Source organism: Notamacropus eugenii, chromosome 3 (assembly GCF_028372415.1).
Source record: "Notamacropus eugenii isolate mMacEug1 chromosome 3, mMacEug1.pri_v2, whole genome shotgun sequence".
NCBI lineage: Eukaryota > Metazoa > Chordata > Mammalia > Diprotodontia > Macropodidae > Notamacropus > Notamacropus eugenii.
This window is the reverse complement of record NC_092874.1, coordinates 240741598-240765037: the sequence shown is the minus strand read 5'-3', so window position 1 is coordinate 240765037 and position 23440 is coordinate 240741598. Positions and strand designations below refer to the sequence as shown.

At 37.4% G+C, this 23440-nt stretch overlaps 1 protein-coding gene across 2 annotated transcripts in view; it reads right to left on the bottom strand.

The window, feature by feature from the left end:
• The window catches only part of SRGAP1 (SLIT-ROBO Rho GTPase activating protein 1), a 321601-nt gene that overhangs the window by 91377 nt on the left and 206784 nt on the right, over window positions 1-23440 (bottom strand). For both annotated transcript variants that reach the window (XM_072655259.1, XM_072655260.1), the window contains exons 5-6: window positions 7143-7325; window positions 6545-6673 (exon numbers count right to left, since the gene is read on the bottom strand). In XM_072655259.1, the coding sequence (XP_072511360.1) occupies window positions 6545-6673; window positions 7143-7325 (312 nt within the window). The remainder of the gene's footprint in view (window positions 1-6544; window positions 6674-7142; window positions 7326-23440) is intronic.

Below are 23440 nucleotides of genomic sequence, written 5' to 3'. Positions count from 1 at the left end.
AGAAGGTTGTAACTGAGGCAGGGAGAATGGTACAGGTGGAAAGGGATAACTGCTTAAACTATGATGGAGAAGAAGGGTAAGTGTAGACGTAGAATAGGTAACACCGCGATTGATTAGATTATATTGTGTGAGGATGAGTGAGGAGTTAAAGTTAACTCTGAACTTTCAGACTTGAATGAGTAGAAAGATGGTGGTGCCCTTAAAACCAATGAATTGAACTAAACAATTATGGATTTTGTAAAGACCCATCCTCTTAGAGCAAGGATTGTAAATCTTGAGTCTGTGAACTCAAAAAAAATTTTTTTATAACTGTATTTCAACCTAATTGGTTTCCTGTATAATCCTCTGTATCTTATTTAAAAACAGAAAGGGTCCACAGGCTTCACTAGCCTATCAAAGGGTTCAAAAAAGGCTAAGAACTATTATTTTATAGGAAACAAGGTTCCCCAATCTTCTTCTAACGCAATAATTTAAAAAATGTTCACAACCTAGAAAGAAGGAAAAGATGACAGAATCATTACTCCTCAACACTTTAGTCTCTCAACCCATGGTCTCTCTATAACTGCCTAAATAAAGACTCAGCTCTAACTGGGAACACACCACTATAATTGGATGGATCTCAACTGAAAAATCTTAATGAAATTCCTATGATGTAGAGGAAAAGTCAAATTCATTAAGAAAACTCTTCACTCTGAGTAAGTTGTGTTTTTTAAGCAGTCTCATTACGCTGGAGACATAAAGATTTAACCAAAAGATGCCACATAGCTCATTATTCAGAAATGACAATATAAAGATGGCCCGCAACAGAAGAACTTCCCTCTACATGAAAAGCTAATAAAAGAGATGACAAACATTTTTATAGAGCAAATTAATGGGCTGTGGATGATTACTGAGCTACGATAATCCATGATGGTTAGTAAGATTTATTCTCAAACCCCTGAAATAATCCATGCACTTCTATGTAGAATTATTAACATCTAGAAAGTTGCACGCTGAAGATGACAAATGTTTTGCTGTTACTGTATAAATGGAATGGTCAGTGTACTAATAATGCTTCATTATTCAAGACACTGGGGTGCAAGTACCCTCCACAAGATAGGCAACTAAGTGGTGCAGTAGATAGAGCACTGGGTCTAGAGTTAAGAAGACATGAGTCCAAACCCAGCCTCAGATGTTACCCAGCTATGTGACCCTGGCCAACTCATTTAACCTCTGTCTGCTTTAGTTTCCTCATCTGCAAAATGGAGGCAATAATAACACCCACCTATGTTTCAGGATTGTTGTGAGGATCAAATGAGATCATATTTGTAAAGTGCTTAGCACTGTGCCCAGCATATTTTTTTGTTGTTAATTTGGTTTGCTCATGTCTCATTCACTCATTTGGGGTTTTCTTGGCAAAGATACTGGAGTGGTTTGCCATTTCCTTCTCCAGCTCTTTTTACAGATGAGGAAACTGGGGCAAACAGGGTGAAGTGACTTGCCCAGGGTCAGATTTGAACTCAGGTCCTCCTTACTCCAGGCCTAGATGCCTTAGTTAGCATATAGTAGATGCCTAATAAATGCTTGTTCCCTTCCCCATTAAGAGCATGTACAGGTGTGGAACAGGTTTGAAAGAAGCTTTAGCCAGTGGCAAAGAATGTCACTTTGTGGGTGCCAATGTTCATTGAAAAAGCTCAGGTCTGTGGGAATATGAATTTGGTTCTAGCTCAGGGAGTCCTAGACAAAGGATCCTAGGATCCAGAGCTGGAAGACTCCTTAACAGTCATCTCATCCAGCTCCTTCATTTAACAGATGGAACAAGAAACAGAAGTCATTTTAGGGTAAGAACATACTCTAGACTACAGGGTCAGGAGGCAGTGGATGATGAGCTTAGAAAACAGATCACAAACCTCCTAAAAGGTAAAACAACATGACAAGGGAATTCAACTGTCTTTGAGTCTGCTAAAAGCAGATCAGTTGATAAAGTCTTGACTCTAATGATATTTTCATTCTTTGAAAGGTACGTGGTGAATTGTTATTATGAATGGATTCTGACTAATAAAAGAGGCAATTTTTCCTGAGATGTCATTGAATTGATGATATTGTAAGCCAGGACTGACTCGGGCTAATGTGGTGAATGAGTTTCAAGACTAGAGTGAAATGAAAGACTCATAAACCATCTAACAGTTAACTAAAGAAGGCTACATTGACCATAACATGGGTAGGCTACTTAGCCCTAATTTAGTTGGGCGGAGCTTCCCTGATTCTGTGGACTTTGCTGGTGTGCCTAACGAAGGAGAACTAGGGACTCCAAGTGCTGGCTTTTGTTTCTCTACCCCCAGGAACCTACGTAAATGGTCTGGAAATTAGTACTCTGAGTCAATTAAATTTCTAGGACCAATTACACCATCAGTTTCCATAAAGAGCTATGGAAAGTAAAGGTTGCATTTGACATTTTTTTCTAGGACAATTCTAGAAAATTGAAGACAATAAATTAAAAAGAATTAGTTTCTAATTTAATTTTGTACTATTTTTCTATACCAGGAGATGAAATCCCACCATTAGTGGTGACTCACTTGAGTGGATATTTTAGATGACTGATTTCCTCGGGCAGTTTAGATATTTCTATATACAACTGTACCACCAGGTCTTATGTGAGCTGGTCCATTTATAGGCTGTTTTCATAGATACTACCCCGAAGTTCTTAATGAGTCTACCATCAATTCTTTTCTTTAAACATGTCCAATAATGTCCAAGTAGATAAAAAGGTGGGGATTAAAAGGAAGGGTGTATTCAGGGAGAGACTAGTCATAAGTAAAACAAACTCCAACACTGGAAGGAAAGAAAGAAAGGGTAAAATAAACTGGGATCAGATTTGGGCAATGGAAAGAATAAAAGCACATTATTGAGCACTCTCTCACTACCCTCTTCTTTGTAAAGAGGAGGTGGGGATGGTGGATAAAGAGAAGAAACCTATAAGATAAGATGGAGGGAAATACACAACTTTTCACCATGGAGTGAGATTTGGTGGCTTAGAGGGGTGCATGGCTGCCAAAAAAGAAAAGAAAAGAAAAAAAGGTCATTGTGCATGTTTAATACACAGAAGAGAAAGAAGCTGAGAAGGAACTTTGAAAGTTTTGAAAGTAACATGTAAAGACTTAGACATAAAGGATGATACCTTAAGTAAATTAGGAGAGCAAAGAATAGTTCACTTGTCAGATGTATGGAGAATGGAAAAATTTATGAACAAACAAGAGACAGAGAACATTATAAAATGAAAAATAGATAACTTTGATTGCATTAAATTAAAAAAAAGGTTTTGCACAAACAAAACCAGTGTAGTCAAGTTTAAAAGGAAAACAGAAAGCTGGGAAAGAATTTTTATGGCTAGTGTTTCTAATAAAGGTCTCACTTCTAAAATATATACAGAAATGAATCAAATTTATAAGAATATGTCATTTCCCAATTGCTAAATAGTCAAAAGATATAAACAGGCAGTTTTCAGATGAAGAAATTAAGGTTAAGTATAGTCATATGAAAAAATGCTCTAAATTACTATTGATTAGAGAAATGCAAATTAAAACAGCTCTGAGGTACCACTTTATACCTATCAGATTGAGTAATATGACAGAAAAGGAAAATGATAAATGTTGGAGGAGATGTGGGAAATTTGGAACACTAATCCATTGTTGGTGGAGTTGTGTTTAACCATTCTGCAGAGCAATTTGGAACTATGATCAAAGGGCTATAAAACTTTGCATATCCTTTGATCCAGCAGCACTAATATTAGGTGTGTGTTCGTCCTATGTTGCCAAAGAAGACCATGTCATCAGAGAAATAATATCTAAAAGGAATGTATTTTTATTATTTTAAAAGTATACATGAGAAATATATCCAGGTTAGCAAAGTGTTATCCAGTGAAGGTCCTTAGGAAATAATTTTAGTAAGTAGAGTCAAAATTAGGATATCATTTGTTTATATGCAAATATATGTATGTATGCATGCATGTCTCTAAAATTCTGAAATATTTTAAATACTGCCATTACAGTTTTATTTAAAGAATAAGCATATCCCACATGATATTACCCTAACCAATGCCATCTTTTCCTAACATGATTAATACATTATTAGCAAACTCCAATGTAATGTCTGGAAATGTTATTTGCATAACAAAATTCAGTTTGTCTACGATGATCAGAGTTACCATTTGAACTCCGGTGGTGTTAATTCTCCTCAGCCCCCTGTAATATTGTTTCATCCAACATCATGTTTTCATGGAACCAATCGATGACATGAGATGAAGTATGTTCCTATGAATTTACACTCCAAAAAAAAGGATATGTTATCCAAAGGCTAGTTCAAGTCCATTTCTTGTCTGAATTCCAAATCTGTGGAAAGATGGCTTATTACACAGAATTTTTAATGACATCCATTTTGGTGATATCACTATGGCCTATACTGGTCTGGAGAATTATAACTGAGACAGTAAAATGTGCTCAGCTTTGAGTTATTTTTTAAAAATCCATAACATGGAATAGGGATAGGGAAATAAGTGAGTACCTTGTCTGCAACTGTAGTCCTAGAGAGTTGTGTGGTAACTTGCCCAGGGTCACACAGCTAGTAAGTACAAGAAGCAGCACTCGAATTTAGGTCTTGCAGGCTCTGAGGCTAGCTCTCTATCCTCTATGCCATGCTATCTCTATTAAAATATCTGAACATAAACATCAACAAATGCTTTTAAAGGCGATGCTTCAGGAGAATGTTTAAAATAAACTATGGTAAAGTTTAAAGTAAAGGTTTAAAGTAAATCTATGGTAAAATTTGGTTATTCTCCCCTCTAATTATTAACTTAAGTTTACTTATCCTAAACTTCTCATATGAAAGACCAGGTTAGACTGTCCCTTCATTATATTCCTATTTAATTTGGCTTCTTAAAAAATGTAGTTTATATATAAACAGTTTTACTTTAAACTCTGACTTGCCTGATGGGGGAACATCTTGTTTAGTTTTGGAGGAAATTTTTCCATGAAGTGCACCTTAAAAGGTACTTTACTATATGCAGTAGACCGTCATATAAGAGTATCAAAAAGGACAGAAAAAGTATTGGATTCATGAAATATGAGTTAGAGTGCTGATTCTGCCACTGGGCAGTCATTTTTCATCCATATGCCTTAGCTTCTTCATCTGTAAAATGGAGGAGGTAGACTCCTTAATATCTAAAGGCAGCTAGGTGGTACAGAAGATAGAGTGATGGACATAGACTCATAAAGAACGCAGTACAAATCCTGTCTCAGATGTGTACTATGAGTGTGACCCCTAGGCTAGTGACTTAAACTCTGTAATTCTCAGTTTGCTCATCTGAAAAATGCAGATAATAATAGTACATACCTCTCAGGGTTGTTGTAAGGATCAAATAAAATAATATTTGTGAAGTGCTTTTGTAAACCATAATCACTATATCCATGTTAGCTTTTGTTATTATTTTTAACAATAATAATAATAATCTAAGGTCTCTTCCAGTTCTATGTTAAACACTCAAATATCAAGGAACTTCCTATCACAATGAGTCAAACTTGATAATATTTTTAGGATCAAAAATATTATGTAAATTGAGTTCCTATAAAATAAGCTGCCATTTTGATATGTCCTTTCTAATCCACTGCTTCCTTTAAAAATAACAACCAACCACTCTGTATTAACTTCTTTCAATATGGAAGCCTTCTGGATAATTGTGAAAATACTTCATTGGAATGATCTTACATTTAAGCTGAAAATGAAATGCAGAACCAATTTCACCTATTTCATTTATACAGATTTATATACTTTGCAGACTCTTCTATTAAAGCTTAAGTCATCTTCAACTAAATTTCAGGAAAAATTTATTTTGTACCCATTATGTGCAAGATACTGCACCCCATGAGGTAGCTGCTACAGATATAAAGATGACATACAACCGATCTTGCCACAAAGAACATGAAAGTCCAATGGGGAAACACATCCTGAGCACATAGACTTCCTCCTCTATAAAATGAGAATAGTAATAGCATCCACCTTCCAGGGTTGTTGTGGGGATAAAATGAAATAATATTTGTAAAGCACTTTGGAAACTTCAAAGAGTTATGGAAACACTGTTATTATTATTGTCATCAAGGTACTGCTATTTTATGACTAGATTTTCTGACTAAGATCCCTTTTAGCCCTAAAACCTATGGTTCAGTCTTTGATCCTACCTACACTTGGCCTTTCACTGCCAGTGAGAGAAGAATCTTCAAAGGTAGCATGTTGGCTGAAGCTAACTACCACCATAATGGTGAGATGTTATTATCACCTAAGTGCTCTTCTTCACTTTATAGGCTAATGGAGTATTTTTGCTTCAATTAGTTTATTTCATCGATCACAACATTTCCTAATCAACAGTTCTTCAAAGATGTCTGCTTTCCTTTCCTGCACAACCAGAAACTCACAACAGTACTACAGGAATAAAAATAAAATAGGCAACTGAAACTTTCTTTGTCTCCTCCATTCTGATTAAATATGAGAAATAGATAAAATTCTAAATACTTACATCAATTAAATCAGAGAGGTCATGGATATAATACTTGAACACAGAGGCATTGGTTGCTTCTAGGGTTAGGAGATATTCATTTCGTGCTTTGATGGATTTTAATTTATTCTCTGAATACTTTGCCTGTCTCTGTGAATGAAGATATAGGAATTGATGATGAAATAAAAGTCATGGATTTTTTAAAGACAGAAAAAACCCCAGGAATTTTTATTAACCTAAACTGTATATCTAATATGTACAAATGCCTCAAAGTATTTGGAGAAAAGAACATTTCAAATTTGATTTATTCCAAGGCCCACATTACCCCAATGACTGGGAGTAACAACTACGCAGCTGGCCACAAGCCCATGTGCAATGAAAACCTCTTAATTAATTTTCAAGTTCTCTACATCTGGAATGAAATATTTTGTATTCAACACAAAATGATGTCCAGCTGCTATTATATGATTTTTATGTTTCTAAAACAATTATCTCCTCTTAAGAGTACAAACACAGTTTCAAAATAAAGCCCAAACATGTTCATCTTAGTGACTGCATCAATGCCTTTTCAGACTCCAAGATTTTCCACTGGAGTAGGTTGGAATTTTTTGTGACTTACCTTCTCTTTCATTTTCTCAATCTTTTTCACAGAACTCCTTCTCTGATGTCTCTCTTCTAGTCGGATGTGAAAGACTGGGTCCCCAGACCGACCAATTTGTTTTTCTTCCTGTTTTTCTGCTTCTTTTAATTTGCTCTCTGCACTGATACTTTCTGCATGATACATGTGGTATGTTTTCATGACCTGTGGGGAAAAGGAAGCCAGAGAATGGTAAAAACATGACTGGGATTTAAATAGTGAATGAGATGAGCAAGGAAACTCATTTATAATAAAAACAAAAACAAAATCACCATTTTGAAGCAATCCTATTTGTATAGTTAAAAATCTCATTTTCAGATAATATTGGAGGAAGTCAGTCTATATTAATTCTAAACAAATGAATGAAAAAACTGCTGAAATATTTCTGGGTCCAGACCTGTAAATGGATCCATGTACCGTGAGAAAGTCTTTCTACGAATGAAGCTGAACACTGGATAGAATGCTGTTATTGGAGTAAGGAACACCTGAGCTCAAATTGAACCTCTGACATTTTCTAGCTGTGTGACCTGAGTAAGTCACTCAACCTTTGTCTCTATTTCCTCACTTATAAAGTGAGGATGATAATAATAGCACCTACCTACCAGTGTTGTGGTGAGGACCAAATGAGATAATATCTGTAAAATGCTTAGTATATTCTACCTGGCACATAGTAGGTATCATATGTTAGTTATCATTGTTAATGTTCCTCTTATTAATTTAACTCTTCAACTTTAAAGGAGTTCTAGTCCAACTCTCAATTTAAAGAAGAGGGACCTGTGTCTTACGGAGATTAAATGACTGCCCAAGGTCACAAAGGTCTAAGTGGAAAAGCCTGAATTTGAACTCAAATTCAGTGACTTCAAGTCCATTACTTTAAGTCCAAAGCCTTTTCCACTGTATCACACAGTCTATCAAGTCACTTGAGTAATCAAGCAGCTGTTCTAAACTAGAGGCTTCTATTATATATAATCTTTGTGATTCCAACAATGACTCAATATACACTACACCACAAAGTCTTTGAAACCACTGAATATCCCCTCCTACCTCTCTGATTGCTCCTTCTCTGTTTTCTGTAATAGCTCATCATCCATATCATCCCTCATGATCGTTGCCCTCAATAGCTCGTTATCCATATCAAACTTCCGAAAAGTGAGTGTTACTCAAGATTCCATTCAGAGACCTCTCTCTACACATTCTTTCAGTGACTGCATGTCCTTCAATAGGCTTAATTATTGTCTTTATGTCTGTGATTCATAGATCTCTTTATCAAAGTTCAGACTCTCCCCTGAGCTTCAGTCCCGCATCACCAGTTGCTTACTGGACGTTTAGAACTGGATGTCCCAGAGATATCTCAAATACAGCACATCCAAAATAAAACATAATATCTTTTACCACACTCTCTTTGAGAACATAGATTGTTTTATTATTTGTAGATCTTATCCACAAACAGTCCCTGGACCAGTGCCTGGAATGCATAGGTGCTTATTGCCTTCTTGTTAATTGACTGACTGAAATGTAGTTTGCCACTTTGAATTATATACAGTAACGAGGGTTGAGCTCATATCTTGCCTAGCACAGCACTTTATGTATAAGCAGTCCTTTAAATCTAGTTTTTGTTTTTTTTTTAAATTTAAAGAAACTGGAATTGGAAAAAAACCAAACAAATCCAGGCTTTGATTTTCTTTTTAATTAGGAGTGAGTTTGGAACTCCCAGAAATGATTGTCAAACTTCCAATGTGAACATTAAACATTGGAAATGAGCAAATGCTAAAAATCAGGACTTGATTGTTTTGCTGATTGTCTAGATGTAAAAAAAAATGATGTATAATGTAGATTAAATTTTAAAATGTGCAGTTTTTTTGAGTCAGTTATTTCACCAGCATAACTCTGTAGGGGGTAGGGGGGAAAGATAAAATACATATTTGCTAATTGAAAAATAAAAAATAAATAAAATATTTAATTTTTAAATAAAATATTAATAAAATAAGTGTTAATTTAATTTTTTTTAAAGAAAAAACCTATCTAGAAGGAGAACTAGGTAAGACTGATTAATTTACTACATTAAAGCTAATTATGATCACTGGTGTTACTGAGGAACATGAAAATGTTTGAAAACTCTATTTTCTTAAGTTTAAACATTCCCCCCCTCCCAATTTTATTTGCATTAGTAATTTACTTGGTCACTCATTTCTTCTTAGTCAATAAAAAGGTAAATTTCATGCCAGATTTGTCGCAAGTTCCAAATGAATAGAAAGCCTCATTAATTTAATTATTTTATATAAGATTCTGCTTGTCAAAATGCCTTGGTATTTTACTTGAACAAGTGCAAATATTCAGGGGAAACAAAGTCCTGGTACTTTAATGAGTTTGGAGCCTTGAAATTTCATTTCCTTGTCTCACTACTACTCTGGTGAAGTTCCCCGCCTCCTTCCCCCCATTTACAGCCATTAGGTTCAGACTGGAATAAGGAAAGAATGCCAAGGGAAAAGTTAATATTTATATATACTGCACTGCTTCATGAGTTCATCATTATGGGGAGTGTGACCAGCCAAACAAATTCAAGACCTCCAATACTGTGACTGAGAATATAACCACCTAGTAGCCACCCCTATGGTAATCTGTTTCTCCAAATACAGCTAGGCTGGAATTCGGAAAAACTGATAAACACTCAGTCCTTCTGAGCTTGGTAGATAGCTTCAGCCTTGCTCCACTGGCACAGCCTTTAAGCAAGGGGCCCACAATGAGAGATCAGAGAAGCCTTTGGAAAGTTTTGATGTCGAACATTTAAGGAGGAAATACTGACCATAAAGATCTCAGAATATGCCAATAAAAAATATCAAAATGTTTCCTCATTATCTTAGGTTAAGTTAGAAAATAATCTTTCCCTTCTCTTCTCAGTTTCAGTTTCTAGAAAAGAGGGGAAGGAGAGATAATTTAAAAGTCATGTAAGTCTCTGAAAACTACCACCAAATAAAAACTCTGACTACTGTAGTTCAAGATCATCAAAGAAAACTGCTCATAGCTATGAAAATCAGAGGTTAAAGTGAAATCAGAAAGACAACCTCCTGAAAGAAACCTGAAAATGAAAATTCCCAGGCATGTCACAGCTGAAATCCTGAGCTAGCTTATCAATGAAAAAATACTGCAATGAGCCAGAAAAAAAGAATTCAAGTACCAAGAAACATGTCAAAATAGACAGGACTTGTTTGGTGCTACTAACAAAACGGAGGGGAAAATCTTATGATATTCCAAAAAGACAAAAGAGAAAGACTTAAAATCAAGAATAATTTACCCTGAATATAATCCTACAAGAGAAAAAAATGGGAATTTTAATAATAGTGAAATTTCAAGCACTTGCATTTACATAGCATTTAAACAAAGCACTTTATATATGTTAACTCATCGAATTCTCCAAAAGTCCTTGGAAGTAGGTGCTATTACATTCATTTTAAAGATGAGAAAATTGAGGCACTGAGAAATTAAGTGATTTTTCTTAGGGTCACTCTGCTAGTAAGTATCTGAGGCAAGGATTAAACTCATCAGGTCTTCCTGACTCCAATTCCTTTGCTCTATCCACTATGTCTCTTAGTTGCTGAAGAGAAGGGCAGAGTAGATACCTGGAAAGGTAAATACATTTGGCCAGCTAGAAGAGGCTAGACAATGATGCTAAGATTACATTCTAATAGAGCAAAGAGATAAATATTCCTTTAGAATCTTAGTATCTTCAAGCATTACAGAGGAAGTCAAATACAGGGTGTCTTTAAAGTCTTAGTACATTTTTTAAGTTCTAATACCCTCAGAAATATAAATGTTAAAAACTTACTTAGACAGTTACTTAAAATTTTAAAATATTGATGTTTTTAAAAAAATTTCAATTTAATTGTTGCAGTATCTTGAGAACCCAGAAATCCAAGGGCAAAGGGTGTGGGTATGCCTGGAAAGAATTCAACCACTAAAACTTTCTTTCAGACCCAGTAGTTATGCCGATTGGGGTGGGTGAGATTCCTAGTGAGTCTGAGTCTTTGGTAGGGACAAGAATGACTTTTCTTTATAGGGAAATAGATTGTGGAAATAATTGGATAGGATCAAGGAGTGGCAAATAATCTGGGGTGATCCAGAGGCAATAGAGAAGAGGTTTAGATGGCATTAAGGTGGGGGAAGTAGCCTGGGGTGGTCCGGAGGTAACAGACAATGAAGGGCTGGGCTGGGTCAGAAGTAACATATAATGGAGGATTGGGTGGGTTGGGGCCACAATGAAAGGACAGTTGAAAGGATTATTGAGTATCTAGGTGGGGATGTGTGGGAAAGTTCAGGTTTTTTTTCGGGGGCCCATGTCCCATACCCTGTCACAGGCACCATTATGTGCCAGAGTGAAAGGATTACATTTTCAATCCTAGACTTAAGGTCATGGAAAATGACACGTTTTGATGTATTCACAACACAGACAGGTGTCGAGATGGGGATCTCAGAGAAGGTAAGAATATAAATTAACACTGTCACAAAAGAAAAACAGGGAAAATGCATTGTGCTTAAAGAAAACACAGACAAGGAAATAATATCATAACCTAATACATATGCATCTATTGTAATAGCATCTAAGTTTTTAAATAAAAAGTGAATTGAATTACAAGGAAAAACAGCAAAACAATAATCTCATTGGTGACCTCAATGTATCCTTTCAGACCTAGTCAAACTAAATAAAAGACAAACGAGAGAAACTGAGGACCTAAACAGAATTTTAGAAATGTTACTTCTAATAATCTCAGCAAAAAACTGAATAGGAATAGAAAGTAGTATGAATATTTCTCAGGTATATATGATACTTAAAAAACTAGAGGACAGGCTGGGTTGCATAAAATCTCTTAAATACAGAAAAGTCCATGTCTAATCATCCCATGTGAACACAAATTCCTTGAGGGTAGGGACAATATATTATTTCACCTTTGTGTCCCCCCAATTCCAAATACAATCAATTTAAACATAGTTGTAGCTTAATAAATGATTATTGAATGACTGAGCAGAATTTCCTAATATAAATAATAAGCATATTGTAGCAATGAAAGATTAAATTTTTTCCCTCCTTTTAAATAAAGACTTTCAACTGTTTTCAAATTCAATTTAACTAAATTCAACAAATATTTATTGAACACAGACTGGTTTTGCCTATATTTATATCCCAGTTGCTTAGTGCAATGCCTGGCATATAGTAGGCACTTAATAAATGCATGTTGCCTTTGACCTGCCCACTAAACATCTACTATGTCTCAGAGAAAGGGTCTAAAAAAGATAAAAAATGACACTATCGCTATCCTCAAGGAACTTACAAATCCAGTAAGACTGCACAAATAAATAGGAAAAGTCTAATGGGATAAGAGAAAACAGAAATATAGTTTAGAATGTGGTTAACTTGGTTGGAGTTGGTAAGACTTGGGTTTGAATCCTGCCTGACACTTACTAACTGCATGCCTTTATGTAAAATATTTAATCTCTGTGAGCATCAGCCTCCTCCTCTGGAAAACAAGAATAATAATAGCTTTATTCTCACTATTACCTGAAATACTTGTCAAAAAAAGGGGAGACAAGGTTTACTTCCAAATTTGGAGGTTGTTTTTCAGTCATGTCCTACTCTTTGTGACCCAATTAGGGTGTTTTCTTGGCAAAGATATTGGAGTGGTCTGCCATTTTCTTCTCCAGGTGAGGAAACTGAGGCAAACAGAATTAAATGATTTGTACAGGGTCACACTGTAAATGTATGAGGTCATATCTGAACTCACAAAGATGAATCTTTCTGACTCCAGACTTGGTAGTCTGTCCATTGGACCACCTAGCTGCCTTTACTTTATAGATGGGATGTAAGTATTTGGAGGAAAATGGTGGTAATGAATACAGCACATGGAATCAGTAGACCAGGGATCAATTCCTGACTCTGCCACTTAGTGTTCACATAACTTTGGGCAAGTCATTTCCTGTCTGGGTCTCAGTTTCCTTGGCTGGAAAATGGGGGAGTTGCTTTATAAGGTCTGTTGTAGATCCTATGAACCAGAGAAAGTTTCTGGAGGATCCAGGTCATTGAATAAGCAATACAACGGCAGAATTTCAACACACATAGATGGAGTGTTTGGGCATGGGAGATGACCATTAATGCAGAGAGTTGCTAATAATCCAATTTGTCTGGAAGGTAGAGTGTGTAAAGGCGAGAAGAGTGAAACAATGTCAGAAAGATGGTCTGGAACCTAAAATTCCAAGTTAAGGAATTTTTAATTTATTGTAAAGGAGTACCACTAAAAGGTTTTGACACACACACACTCTCTTTCTCTGTGTGTCATTGGGGTGGGGGAGAGAGTAACATGGTCAAAACTGGGGTTTGAGAAAGTTATTTTGGCAACTGTGACTCTGACTACTTTTATGACTTTGGATACTTTGCTCCATTCACCTGGGTCTCCATTTCTTCGTTTGCAGAGGAAAGGGATTTCATGAGATGAGCTCCATGGTGCCATTTAATTCCAATAATCTCTACTGGCAAGAGCCCAGGAATTGGAGTCAATGGACAGAGACCTTCCCCTAAAAGGTACCCTAGAAAATGAGGTCAAAAGCACTGGCTCTCTCATACTAGTGAGAGAGAACGTAATCGAGGCTGAAACTGAAAACAGCAGCAGCTGCTTCTGGGCCAAGTGTAACTTGGAAGGTTATCTGTCCTAAGCGAGCAGTAATCAGATCCAGCCAGGGAAAGTTGGGTCTGCTACTCAAGTTCAAAAGAAAAACAAAGCAGCATTAGGAAGCTAAAGAGCAGCTGGGAAATGAGAAGGGACTTACCCAGCAGCTGGGCAAATAGCACAGGTCAAATGACCCTTCTGTATATACACCTTGCATTTCTAGGCTGGGTTCTATTGCCCTAAGTGGAGAATAAATCCACATGCCATCTGGGTTCTGGTTCCAGAAACTTTTTAAAATCAAAAAATGAACACATACCCTAGTAGAAAAACTAACTAGTCTTCCTTCCTTCCTTCCTTCCTTCTTTCCTTCCTTCCTTCCTTCCTTCCTTCCTTCCTTCCTTCCTTCCTTCCTTCCTTCCTTCCTTCCTTCCTTCCTTCCTTTCCTTCCTTCCTTCCATTCATCTTCCTTCCCTCCCTCCCTCCCTTCCTCCATTTGTATTCCTCCACAATTCCTCCTGAGCATAGCATAGCCATGACATTAAGTCATACCCATGGTATAAGTTAGAAAGGCTTTCAGTATAGGTCTAGAAATGGATTAAGTCAGGTGTTTTAAGGTCACAGAGGCTGATCACTGAAATTCAATTTAATTCGAAGACCATTTCTTTATGTGCCAGGAGGCCGTGTGGCAGCTAGATGTGGCAGGGGATACAGTGCTGAGCCACAAGTCAGGAAGACTCATCTTCCTGAGTTCAAATCTTTTTTTTTTTTTTTTTTTAGGCTATACGTGTACAATCATATTAAACCTCTTTCCACATTAGTCATGTTGTGAAAGAAGAATCAGAACAAAAAGGAAAAACCACAAGAAAGAAAAAAACAAAAAATAGAGATAAAATAGAATGCTTTGATCTGCATTCAGACCCCATCATTCTTTCTCTGGATGTGAATAGCATGTTTGATCATGAGTATTTTGGAACTGTTTCAGATCACTGTGTTGCTGAGAAGAGCTAAGTCTATTAAAGCTGATCATTACATATTGTGACTGGTATTGTGTACAACGTCCTGAGTTAAAAATCCAACCTCAGACACTACCTGTGTTGACCCTGTGCAAGTCACCTAACCATGTTTGCCTCAGTTTCCTCATCTGAAAAATATGCTCCCCAGTATCTTTACCAAGAAAACCCTGAATGGGGTCACCAAGAATTGGATGTGACTGAAAAAACAATGCAACAAAAAGGGTGGCAGAGTGAACAGAGAGCCATCATCAAAGCCAGGAAGATATAGGTTTGAGTCCACTGTGTAACCCTGGGCAAGGCTTGATTGAGGTTAACTCTCAATATTGCAGGCAACTTCCTAAGTCACAGAGAAGGTGCCAATCTTCATTGATAGAGGGAATTTCCTCACCTGCTGATTTCCTTATGTCAGTTAAATTGCCGGCCCAGTCCTGATGTCTTATTCCTATCCCTATTATGTGCCAGGCACTGGGATACAAAGACAAAAATTAAATAATCCTTGCCTTACATTCTACTGGAGGAATAACATGTACACAGAGAAGTGAATACAAAACAGTTGAGAGAAGGGGACACTAATTATTGGGGCAATCAACAGTGGCCTCTTGTAGGAGGTAATAGGTACCTTAAAAGGGAATTTTGGATGCTAGGAGGCAGGAGTAAGGAGGTGATGATAAATGCTTTGGGCCAGAGCAACTGAAGAAGATGTTCTATTATGACAGATTAAAACTTGTATCAGTGAAGCAAAAACTCATACCAATGAAATCATCAATCTCTGAAGTAATGGGACCTCAGAAAATACCTGAACTACTATCAGCCTGCCCCCTAGGCTGCTGAGCTGTGAGGTAGTGTAAAGAATACTGGATATGGGGTCAGGAGATTTGGGTTGGAATCCCAGCTTTAGTAGCTGTGTGATCTTGGGCAAATCACTTAACCGATGTAAGATTCAGTTTTCTCCAATGTAAAATATAAAACTCTCAATACTGAAGGCAACTTCCTAAGGCTATAAGTTGCAGAGAAGGTGCCGATCTTCACTGATAGATCCCTATGGAACCATCCCTATGGTTCATTCCAATAGTTTTATTCAATTGGATGCTGTTTGGTGATAAAGGAATTTCATTGTTCATTCCAAAGATGGTTTAGTATTTGACCTGAGATCTTTACTATTCTCTGAAATGTAAACAATGTGGAATAAATGTATTTAAAAATTTGGAAAGGAAAAATGCTGAAAGCTTTTCAAGAACCCTAATTACAGATAATGCATGCAGGCCTGCAAACTGCATGGTTTAAAATGCAAGCTGTTAACAGAAGTTAAATGTGCTTTGTATTTAAAATAAAACAGAAGACATATCTCTTTTCAGAGGAATAAAAAGAAACCTTTTGTTTTTAAATATGGATTTTGAATGTATATGTATATGTATATATATATATATATATATATAGACACATACACACATTTATAGGGTAGGAGTGTGGTTTGAGACTGGATTAGAAATTTCATCCAAGCAGGAGCTCCCTTCCCCCCTCTCCCACTGGGTATGGTATTACCAAAGCCAACAGCCATCTAATCCATTACCTCAAGTTGCCTTTCTTTGAATATATATTGCAAATAAAATAACTTCTACACAATCCTTTGCATACCAAATGATAAAGCATGGGAACATCTAGCTAAATTTAACTGACAAGTAGATATTTTCCTCTCCATTCTTCATTATTAAAACTTTCCACAACCATTCTAGATACAGGAATAACGCAAAAAAAAGAAACAATCTTAAAAGTCTACTAGCATACTCCTAGTTTTTCTATAGAACTCAGTCACTGAGTTCCTAGCTTTTCTTTAGTGATGGGACTGAGTTAACAAAGGCTAAGTTATCAGAGCTTTTGGTGTGGTGTTGCCTAGAGGAATGGTGAGGGGCTTATGGAATACTGGGAGATCCTTTCTGTAGAAGATTCCAAGGCTCTACCAAAGGAATATTCTAATTTTATCTTGTTCTTTCTTAACTAAAGTCTTCCTCCCATGCCTCATTTCACCATGAAGACAAACCTGGGCTCTCAATGATGATGCTCCTGAAGCACAAATTCTGCCAGGTCCTACCTAAGATGGTGAGGTTTCAAACATGGGCCTAGCAATGCAGAGTATTCCCCATAAATGGGACCAATCAATCAAACAAATGACAAGCATTTGTTAAGCTCCTGCTGTATGGTGATGGAGCCATGGGACCTAGGTCTCTAAAAAACCCAGAACTTTCCTACATCAGAGGTTTCACCCGAGGTATCTGACCCATCCCAGGCTACCAAGATACTCAATAATCCTTTTAACTGCCCTTTCATCATAGCTCAGCTTAATTCCTTTCTACTTAACTCCTTTCCACTTAACTCTTTAATCACTTAACTCCTTTCACTGTGTGCACAGGACCCACTCCAAGCCATTTACCACTGCTTAATTCCATCCAGATCTTCTCATGGTCTTTTCTTGTATATAAATACCAATCTTACCCCCATTAAATTTTGAAAATTTCTTAAGAATCTTGCCTGCTTCTATTGGCATCACAATAGCAGATTTACTAGGAATCTAGCCCATTATACTGGTGTTGTAATAAACCTCATTACTTTTACTGAAAGAAGGCTGGAGTGGTTGAATCATTTTGAGGCAAATCCCCTCTACTTTTTCATTTCAGGGTTCCCAGCACCCCAGACCACAACAATGCCAAGTACTGGGCAAGGTGACAAAAATCAAATCTGTCCCTGCCTTCAAGGAACCTACATTTTATAAGCCATTAGGTGGTAATTTAAAAATTTTTTATTTTGGCCATAGCAACTTTCAAAATAATCAATTAGGGGAATCAATTGCTCAAAAATCTTCTTTAATCTCTAAACCAGTGGAGGGGGCACCCACATTTTAAAAAAAAAAAAATCACACCTTCAAGAATACTGCTAGGCATATACAATATGTGTTTTAAGCAAAATTTATAGGATCACAGATTTAGAGCTAAAAGAGACCTCAGAAATCAAGTTTAATTTCCTCCTTTTATGATGCATTATTGTAGTTTGTCCTTTGTTATAAAAGAGGGCCATGACTTCAAGAAGGTGAGCTCATGACTTGCAAGTGAATTGGATTTAAGTGAAGGAGAGCCATCTGGGTTCAGTGGCAAGGCACAGATCAGGATGAATGGAGATGGCCCAGGAGACAGTGGGAGACCTTAGTCTTTTTAAGCTAAGGTCTTTCCCCGGTCTCCCATTAAGTGATTAAGGCTAGGTATGAAGTGAGGCAAAGAATGGCCTCTTTTACCTAGTCAAAAATAAAAACAAAAAAAATTAATCCAGGAGGGGAGGACTTTCAGGGTTTCTGACCAAATAGCAATTGCCATTTACACTCACTCTGAGTCATCATAGCCCAAATAAAGACTAAGTGAGATATGGGCTGGGATCTATTGTTGGCCAATCAATGAGAGCCAGAGTGAGTTGGGTTTAAGGCATGATCCTTAAAAAAGAAATCAAGCCTGCAAACCCCAAGATATCTCATGAAATTTCAGCAATCAAAGAGCTTTTAGGCAGAGCATCCACAGGTAAGAGTATGATTCCCTACGTGGACAGAGGGAAAGGAAAGAGGGAAAGGAGAGAGGGAAGGGAGTAGGGTTTGAATCAAGTCCCAAACATCGCACCAACAACAAGAAAACTTTAATTCAGATCCTTGGATTTCCAATTCAGGACCCTTGCCAGGGGGGCCATGGATCATTAGACCCTGGGGATCATCTAATACAATCCCCTGAATTTACAGATGAGGAAATGTAGACCCACAGCAGCAAAGTGATTTACTTAAAGTCACACAAGTAGCCAATTACAGTTGGGAATGGAACCAGGCCTTCTCACTCCAAGGTTAATGTTCTTTGCACCATATCAAGGTTGAACTTTCAAAAAAAAGTTATTATCAACACAAAAGAGGGGAAAATCAGCATAATTGACTCATATATTAAAAAAGTTTGAAAATATGTGCAGTGTACAACCCTTGTGGACCTCACATCTCTGCAAAGGGAGGGGAGTGAGGTTGTGTACTCATTATCTCTTCTTTTGAACATGTTTTCTTGCTGCTGTTCAGTCCTTTCAGTTGTATCTGATGTTTTGTGATCCCATTCGGAATTTTCTTGCTAGAGATACTGAAATAGTTGGTCACTTCCTTCTCTAGCTCATTTTACAGATGAGGAAACCTGAGGCAAACAGGGTGAAGTGACTTGCCCAGGGTCACACAGCCAGGAAGTGTCTGAGGCCAGATTTGAATATAGAACTCCAGGTCCAGCACTCTATCCCCTATGCCACCTAGCTATTTTTCCATCTTTTAAAAAAATATTATTTGTTTTGGCTTTCTCAGAGAGGTTAAGGGAAGGATACTAGGGGGAAATTTTGGTGATCTAAAGAAAGGCCATTAATAATAAAAAATTTTAAAGGAAAAAAACACCAATACCCTCCCACTAAGAAAAAAAAAGATTCCACAATTAATCTCAATATCCTAGTTTAGACTTTAGTAATCACTTTATTCTCATCTACATTCTTCACACTGCCTTGTTAATAACTCACTTATTCTTTTACACTTCAGTCCTTATGGACTTGAAGACTATTGTAAAGGTTGCATATGGAGGGCTACTGAATTGATCAGGCAACTATTTTGGCTGGAGATAATCATAGATCCCTTTTAAGCTTTTCCTGGGCTAATTAAACATCATATATAATTTCCATCATAGCCATATTCTCTGACTCTTTAATTCAGTCAATTAAAAACTCATTTATTAGGTATCTACTATATGTCAAGAATCCTGCTAGGTACTGGTGATACTGAGACAAAAATGAATATAGTTCTTACCTGCAAATACCTTATATTCTACTGGAGGTGGGAAACAATATAGATAAAAGCAAATAATAAAACTTTTTTTCCAAGGGAAAATCAAGGTAATTTTTGGGGAAGTGAAAAGAAATGTTAACAATACACACAATGACCCATCAGGCCAGATGATCAGTGATAAGGAATGCACCTTACCGCATGAAAGGGAGGTGATGCAAGACATTGTGTTTTTGGAAGTGGCCAATGAGTGAATTTATTTTTCTTGACTAGGCATATTTGTGACACACATAAAAAAAGGAATCATTGTCTGATCCTCCTTTCCAGATACTAAAAAGTGGTGCTATGTAAATTTCAGTTTCTAAGCTTTTCTAAAATTGCTTTTTTTTTTTTATTCTGAACTTTTGAGTAATTTATTAAAAAAAAAATTCAACCTAGTGACTGTCAAAATGAAGAGAAAATGAAGGGAGGATCCCAAAGGCTTGGGGAAAAAAATGTCAGACTTTATTATTACTGAGAAAAGCAACCAAAAAACACCAACAACTATTGCCTCGGGTGCCTCCTTTTCCATTGCTTCCAAATCTTTATAAGAGTAATCTAAATGCTCATTGATGGTGTCTGATGAAAGTCGGAGAAGAGAATAGGTATGCTTCAGCAAAAAATATTCTAAAGCAGATCATTTTTGCAGTCACACAACTGAGGGAAAGATAGAATTCCCCTATGTTTATTGTTGCTGATTATAAAAGAGCAAATTGATTTATTAAAACAAAATACCATCTCTTCCCCTAAGCTGTCTTCCGTACACGTAAAAGAAATACAAGTCTGTCATCCCTCCTCACAGTCTTGCTGCCAGTCTCCTCCCTCTGACACACAATGGCTGTGACATAGCACAAGCTCCCTTCCTTTTCCTTCCAGGTTAAGCTCTAGTATCATCTCCTCTATGCAGCCTTCTCTGACTACATGATCACAACTTTGGAGCTTGAAGGGGTGGGATATTAGAGACCAGTTAGTCCTACCCCCTTCTCATGCCTTGGCCAACTCTCGAGGGAAAGCGTAATGAACTCCAGGTGCTGGATTTGGGGTTCAAATCTCAGCCAGCACTAACCCTTAGATAGATGACCTGAAGCAAGTCATTTAACCCTAGTCTACCTCAGCTCTCTCATCTGTAAAATAAGGGAGGAAGGCAGATGAGGTAGCTTCTAAGGTCTTTCCTAGCCCTAGCTCTAATATCCTGTATTCCCAGTTTAGCCATCACTTTTCACCTAGACTTTCAAAACAGCATCCTAAGTGGGTTTCCTACAGTCTCCCTCTCTTCCTACATTTTTATGCCATAGCCCTTCTTATCTTCTAAGTGCACTGATCCAACTACTCTGATCATATCAACTGCCTGCCCAAAAATCTTTAGTAGCTTCCTAGTAATGAAGCCTCTTTGGTCTGGCATTCAAGGTTTTCAACAATCTGGGTCCAATTTATCTTTCCAGTCTTATTGCCAGCTCCTCCCTTCACACTTCATGTCCCAGCTAAACTGTACTTCTCACTATTATTCACAGTAATCTTGCCCTTTCTTGCCTCTGCCATTTTCCCTCCTTTGGTCCCTTCCTTGGGACCCAAAGGACACTATGCTTGGCTGTTCCTTCTAGCTAAGTGGTGGTTTCCCAAGACACCAAGGCAATCCAGGGCCAAGTTCCCTGTGTCCCAGGAGAATTGCTCTAAAAGATGTCTGGCTTCAACAGCTGTCTGCCTCAGCCTTCTAAGTGCTGCCTTTCTGCCTGCTGGCTGTAGCCTCTCCACTTAGCCTGAGCTGCCTCTCCATAGGCTACAGTGGATCTGCAAGCTTATACCACAGAGAACTTAAGAAACAACCACATATGTTGGTGTGCAGCGCTCCCTTGTTCATATGGATTTTGTGTTGTGGAAGGGAGAGAGTGAGCTTCATCTCTGGTGAGAAACTAGGCAGCAGTGCCTTTGGAGAGCTCTGGGCTGTGGGCTCAGGGCAGCTGCCCAGTTTTCTCTGGGATGACTCATTTCATTAGGAAGTTGGGTTATGATTAAGAAAAGGTTAAAGTGGAAATGAGCAGAAACTTTGGGCTTTCCCAACTACTTCTTCCTGAGACCCAGGCTGGCAAAAGTATCTTTAAAAAGAAGAGGCATAATCTTGGGGGCAGAGCCAAGATGGCAGGGTGAGGCAGCAATCCAGATGAACTTTCCCAACATTCCCCTCCAAATAACTTTAAAAGAACTCCTCAAATCAAATTTTGGAGCAGCAGAGTCAAGACAAGGTTAGAGCAAAGCAATCTTTTCCAGTCTAAGACATCTTATTCCTAAGTTGGCAGGAGAGACCTGTGACACCCAGGTGGGAGCCTACTCAAAGGACAGCAGCAGAAGCATAAGCAGTGGGTCTTGGAGATGGTTTCTAAAGTGTACTTCCAGAGCTTTTATCCCAGAGACAGTAAGGGAGCTGGGCAACTAGTTGGAAAGAGATTTACAAAGGAACTTTTGCTGACATTGGGTGTAGCTGGCACGAATTGGCATTTCTATTGCCCATACCTAGCTCTGGGGTGCAGTTGTGGTTGGTCATAAGCAAACAGGGGACCTGATCACAGTTCCAGGGCCAAGATGGATACTAGTACTTTTGGATACAGGGACCAGGAGCCCTTCCTGGGTAAAGACTAGGAGAGCAGTAACCACACCTCTTTCCAGATCACACCACCTTGGAAAAACCAAAAACTTGCAGACTTCCAGAATTAGCTTTGAAAAGAGAATCACAAAAAAGCCTGAAGCTTGGCACAGTGCCTCCCCATTCCCAGGTTAGTAGAACCCAACTTTAACATAAAGTTCAAAGTCAAGAAATAAATTGGGAAAACAAGCAAACAAGAAGAAAAAGAACTTGATCATAAAAAGCTACTATGGTGGCAGGGAAGATCAAGCCATAACCTCAGAAGAAGACAATAATGTGAAAACAGCTACAGGCAAAGCCAGGAAGAAAAATGCCAATTGGACCAACCTATGGCTAGAAAGAATTCCTAGATTTGAAGAAAGCAATAAGAATGGTAGAGGAACAACTGGGAAAAGAAATGAGAGTGACACAAGAAAATTATGAAAAGGGAATTAACAAACTTAGTAAAGGAGGCACAAAAAATACTGAAGAAAATGATACCTCAAAAAACAGAATTGGCCTAACGATAAAAGCAGCACGAAAATTCACTAAAGAGAAAGAATTCTTTATAGGACAAATGACAAAGGAGGTACAAAAATTCACAGAAGAAAAGAACTTCTCAAAAAGCAGAACTGGTCAAACTGAAAAAGAGGTACAAAAGCTCACTGAAGAAAATGATTTCTTAAAAATTAGAATTGGGCAAACAGAAGCTAATGATTCCATGAGACTTTAAGATGCAATAAAACAAAGTCAAAAGAATGAAAAAAAAAGAAGAAAATGTGAAATATCTCATTGGAAAAACAACTGACCTGGAAAATAGATTGAGGAGAAATAATTTAAGAATTATTGTAATACCTAAAAGCCACGATCAAAAAAAGAGCCGAGACCATTTTAAGAAATTATCAAGGTACCCAATATCTTAAATCCAGAAGGTAAAACAGAAATTGAAAAATCCACCATTCATTTCCTAGAAGAAATCCCCAAATGAAAACTCCCAGAAAAATTATAGCCTAATTTCAGAGCTCCTAGGCCAAGGAGAAAATATTGCAATCAGCCAGAAAGAAACAATTTAGATGTCATGGAGCCACAAGTCTGCATCACACAAGATTTAGCAACTTGCACGTTAAAAGGGT